This window comes from Hipposideros armiger, unplaced genomic scaffold, assembly GCF_001890085.2.
Source record: "Hipposideros armiger isolate ML-2016 unplaced genomic scaffold, ASM189008v1 scaffold_1022, whole genome shotgun sequence".
NCBI classification, from domain to species: Eukaryota; Metazoa; Chordata; class Mammalia; order Chiroptera; family Hipposideridae; genus Hipposideros; species Hipposideros armiger.
Genome location: NW_017732372.1, coordinates 583,194 through 588,013, shown reverse-complemented (window position 1 = coordinate 588,013; position 4,820 = coordinate 583,194). Strand labels below are relative to the sequence as shown.

General features: G+C 32.3%; 1 protein-coding gene across 1 annotated transcript in view; it reads left to right on the top strand.

Annotated features, from left to right (window-relative positions):
* The window catches only part of LOC109375992 (trafficking protein particle complex subunit 8-like), an 18,408-nt gene extending 13,799 nt beyond the window's left edge, over positions 1 to 4,609 (top strand). Inside the window, exon 3 of the mRNA XM_019631632.1 lies at positions 4,258 to 4,609. Within this exon, the coding sequence (XP_019487177.1) occupies positions 4,258 to 4,463 (206 nt within the window). The 3' untranslated portion in view covers positions 4,464 to 4,609. The remainder of the gene's footprint in view (positions 1 to 4,257) is intronic.
* Positions 4,610 to 4,820: the final 211 nt, after the last annotated feature.

Genomic DNA, 4,820 nt, shown 5'->3' with positions numbered 1-4,820 from the left:
CAGGGCCCTCTGGCATCCCAAGCGAGTTCTTAACCATCGCGCCACTCGGCCGGCCCGAGAACTTTTCATTTTTAGCCTGTATTAGCAAAGAAAAGAAAATTAACAATGGAAAGCAAAATTTTTCACAATTATTAGACAAATGAGAAGATGAGTGCAGTGAAACTGCAGCATTCTAGACTAACACTGTCCAGTAGAACTATGTGACCCACAGTGTTCTGTGGCTACAGTAAAGAATGTGAAAAAATGGGTGAAATTAATAATGTTTTATTTAACCCAGTATATATAAGATATTTCAATATGTAATCAGTAGAAATTTTTATTCTTTTGTACTACTGTCTTTGAAATCTTAATGTGTATTTTATACCTACAGTGCATCTCGATTCAGATAAGCCACATTTCAGGCACCCGCTAGCCACATGTGGCTAATGGCTACCTACGTATTAGACAGCCTAGCTCTAGACTAATGACTGGTGAATTGATCATGAAGTAGATCTTATACAGAAACCTTAGTTTATGAGTCTTCAGATGACAATATCTAATACGAATTTCATCAAACTCAAAAATTGATGACTGAACAATATTTCTAATTCAACAAGAAGGACATCACATAATATTTTGAAACGAGCCTAGAAGATCCTATTTTGTTAAAGGACATGTCACAGCATTCTTTCATCTTTTATGATGTTTGTTTAACAAAATTTACTCCATAAAGCTTGTAAGTGACAAATGTTGAAGGCAGGTATGTGTATGAAGATGATGGGAAGGAATTAGATGATATTGAAATAAAAAATTAATTAGATTGATCATTCTGTTTACTTACTGTTAAGGCTAGACAATGAAAATGTTTTTCAGTGATGGAGCAAATAAGATAGATGACCTTTTCCTCATCAGCAAACTTGTGAGCCATCAATTTTTTCCAAAATGTTGCACCTTGACTATGAAAGTGCAAGAAGAACCAGAAGTAATGATAAAACTAGAACTTGTTAGAGGTGTATTTGAATCTGGAATAAGTATTTACATAATGGATTTGTTCCAGGCTCATGCATGACAGTTTGTTGCATTCAAAGAATGTTGCCTAATTCAGGTATATACCTTTAAAACCAGGAATATATGGAATACAATTTGAGTTTGCTGTGTTTAAATTCTTAGTAAAATTTCTAAAGTTATTTTTACTGTGCCCTTGTTCTTAATTCTGTAAATAATTTGTAACGTGAATTAAAAATACAGTAAAATATCAAGGGTCAGTTAGATCCAGATGGTAAATGACAATGAGTATATTTTTCCCTGATATACTGAGGATTAAAAGGAATATAATTTGAAAAGAAGACAATTTATTTTAAAAAATCTTTCACTGTGGTGTCTGAGAAATTTAAAAATTGGGCATAAATAATCATGACACTCATCTTTTTAGAATACTTTGATTTTTGCTGATTTTTCTGAAAACATTTGATTAGAAATAGTCTCCTCAAGAATAGTTCTCAAGGGATTTGTTAAAACACAAGGTCAGTTTAGTATTCTTTAGTTTTTCATATTATTCAAGATCTTTTATGATTTGCAAAATGCTCATAAATTTTATAGGAGTTCTGGTTTTAGTTTATTGTAGTTTTTGTATTCTAAGATTCTCAAACTGTATTTTCTGATAATCACAGAGTTGCGTGTCAAATTTTTTTTGACTTTGAGGTTGTACATTTATCAAATAAAATAATTTACATTTAATTGTTAAATTCCTTTATGTGTATATTTTCATCCTGAGTATATATTAAGTTTTGGTATATCTACTACTGTTTATCTAAAGTTAGTCATAAATGCCAACATTATTTGGAATTTATTAATATTTCTTAGGTGTTTGTTGTTTTTTTTCAATCTGAATAGTGCTTTTCTGGCACTTTCAGCTTTTGTGAATGATTAAGAAGGGAAAATATGTGATTTATAGGTGATTTTTATATTTAGGATATTCAGTCTTTTTCACCCGCAGATTTGGAGTTACTAAGTGTTTTTGGTTTCAATAGGATGAAGACCCGAGTTGGTAAACCCGAGGTTTAGCTCACTGCTCGCCCTTGTTAGATATTTATTGGGAACACTAATAAGTCTGTGTCCTGTTATTGATGCTAAGAAGGGAACAGAGAAGTGGAATGGGCTGCATTTTGTGAGCATGGGTGGAGGATAGAGCATTATGTCTTTTTCTAGCTCTTAGCCTCCTTACTCTTCTTACCAAGACAAAGTACGTTCTGCATAGAGAAACTGGTAGGATAACATGGTTGCTGTTTCAGCTCCAGAGAAAGAACACGTAGAGATGGAAATGGGTATGGGCAAAATACTGATTTCATCCCAAAATAAGTACCTGTGCAAGAGAATTTCTAAAGGGAGACGACTGTCACTAAACGTTAGTCTTTTGTTAATATAAAACATTTTAAAACTATTATTATATCCACTTTGTGTAAAAATGTCATTTGAAAAAGTAAAAAACAGAAGGGTGCCCTTGATTCATTGGCATGTAAAATAATAGAAAGACTTTTTAATTAGCCGCTTAAGGAAACATGAGGTGAAGGGAAAACCTACCTTATAAACCTGAATGTGACCTACCTGAAGGTTAGAACCCACTTCTGCCATATATATTTAAAAATGTTCCCTTTGTTCCTCATACTCAGTGTCGTCTTGTACCAGTATTTGAAAGTATTATTTCAATTTAAGAACGCGTATATGTGTGTGTATACTTGCTTTTTAATTTTTATTTCATTTTATTTTTAATTATGTAGACATTTATATGGTTCCAAAGTCAGAACTCTAAAAAAGGTGAATTCATTGAGTTCTCATGTTCCCTCTCCCCTTTCTCTTGTCTCCCTTATATGTAATGGAATTTATTAGATTTATCCTTCTATTGTTTCTTTGACAATATAAGCAAATACATGTGTGGTTCTTTATGTTTTCTTCCCTTTCTTACACTAACATGTATACTTTTCTGTTGTTACTTTTTTCACTTAACAGTATATCTGAGAGAGCACTTTATCATAATATATAGAGGGATTTTCCCGTTTCTCTTACGGCTGGATAGTACTCCATTTAATGGATGTCCCTCTTGATGGATTAGTGGGTTTTCTAGTGTTTTGTTACAGGTAGTGGTGCAATGAATAGCTATTTTGGAAGATCAAATTTGTTTATTTAGAACTGCCCAACCCATCATGAAACAAACCCTTTTTCATATGTCTACAATTTATCTGTTATTTGTTAAATTTAAGCAGCGTTGAAACAACAAAGTACATAGAAAAATAATCAAAAAGAGAAAGTNGTTCTTGTTTCATGTTGTGGTATCTTAACTCTGAGGATATTAATAAATTGTTGTTTTTAAGTTTCCTTCTATCTTGTGATTTTTCTCATTTGTATTATTTTTCAGTTTGTTTGGTCTCTTTTTCATATTGGAAACTTACCTCAAATGTCTCATGAGCCCTTGGCATTTTTTTTCTATTTCAAATTGAAGCATTAAAACCCTGACTGGGCAAAACAAAACTTGTCAGCTGGGGTACTTCTTTATTGGGTGGTGAGGCCATGAGTAGGCTTGAAGGTTGCCCAATTATTATTACTCATAGTTCTTTATGTGGGAACATTTAGTTTCCCCAGAGAAGGTTTCTCAAATCTGATATATGGCTATCTGTATTCTGGGGGTGGGCTTATTATTTTTTTAAAGCAGTGTTATTATTAAAGTGGTTTGGTAGCTAGTTTATTCTAACAATGTGGTCATAATTTGGTGGTGAGAAATTATTTTATCTTGGTATATTACTTATATTTTCAGGTCCTGCCAACATCTCCACATAAGGAAGGATTGAGTGCAATTTGTCTTTAAAAGCAGGTGGAGGCACTACTGTAGCTGAATTCTTTAGGCAGATTTTAAAAAGAACCCTGGATGGTTTGGATAAAATTACATGCCAGAAGAAAAGTTTCTTCGGCTTCTTTCCCTGATTCTTTAAGGCATCTTCCTTCAACTTTATTGTTATGTTGGTCTTGAAGACTGGGAATGTGATATACTGAAGCACTGAATTCATTTTAAAAATATTTCATTATAACAGTAATAGTTTTTGGAAATTTAAGAGTGATTTCCATCCATTTTAAATAAGATATTTATTATATGTCTAGAAATACACTTCTAATTTTTGTCATTAATGTGTGTCAGCATACTTTTTACCCATTCTATTTAAGAAGTACATGTTACATACATATTTACCTCATAAGCCTAGCTTAACAGTGCCATGTTTTCTTCATCAGATCGGTCAATTAAAGCTAGTGTTCCTTGGTACAGTATTTGGAAAGACACAGTGACGAAATTGAAAGAATCCTCGTTATACACAGGTATTTCCTATGGTAGTCTTATCAGTTTTCCAGATTGTTCTCACTCTACTCCTTTCCTATTATCTTTTTTTCTGCTCAGCTACTACTTTTTTGTATTTGTCCAAATTAACACATCTGCCTAATTTTTCTAAAACAGAGTCAGTCTGGTGATGCTTGTTCTACTTTATGTTATTTATCCTATCATCTATTGTATTTACTCTTGATTTACAACATTATCTGATAAATCCAGGCACTGTTTTTGAATAGTATAATTTGGGTTGCATCTTATTTCTACCAGAAGGAAAAACTGTTTTTCTCCCCCTTAAGTGTGTAGTATACTTTTTCTGATTGCTTTTATATTAATTGCTATTACTCTGTAAAATATCATGATACTTTGGAGAATAGTCATGTGTAAACAGTATTTTAGAGGATTGCTTCGATATTCTTTAACATTTTTTCCTAAAATTTTACTTAAGAGCAAAAGCATAAAGAACTCTTTT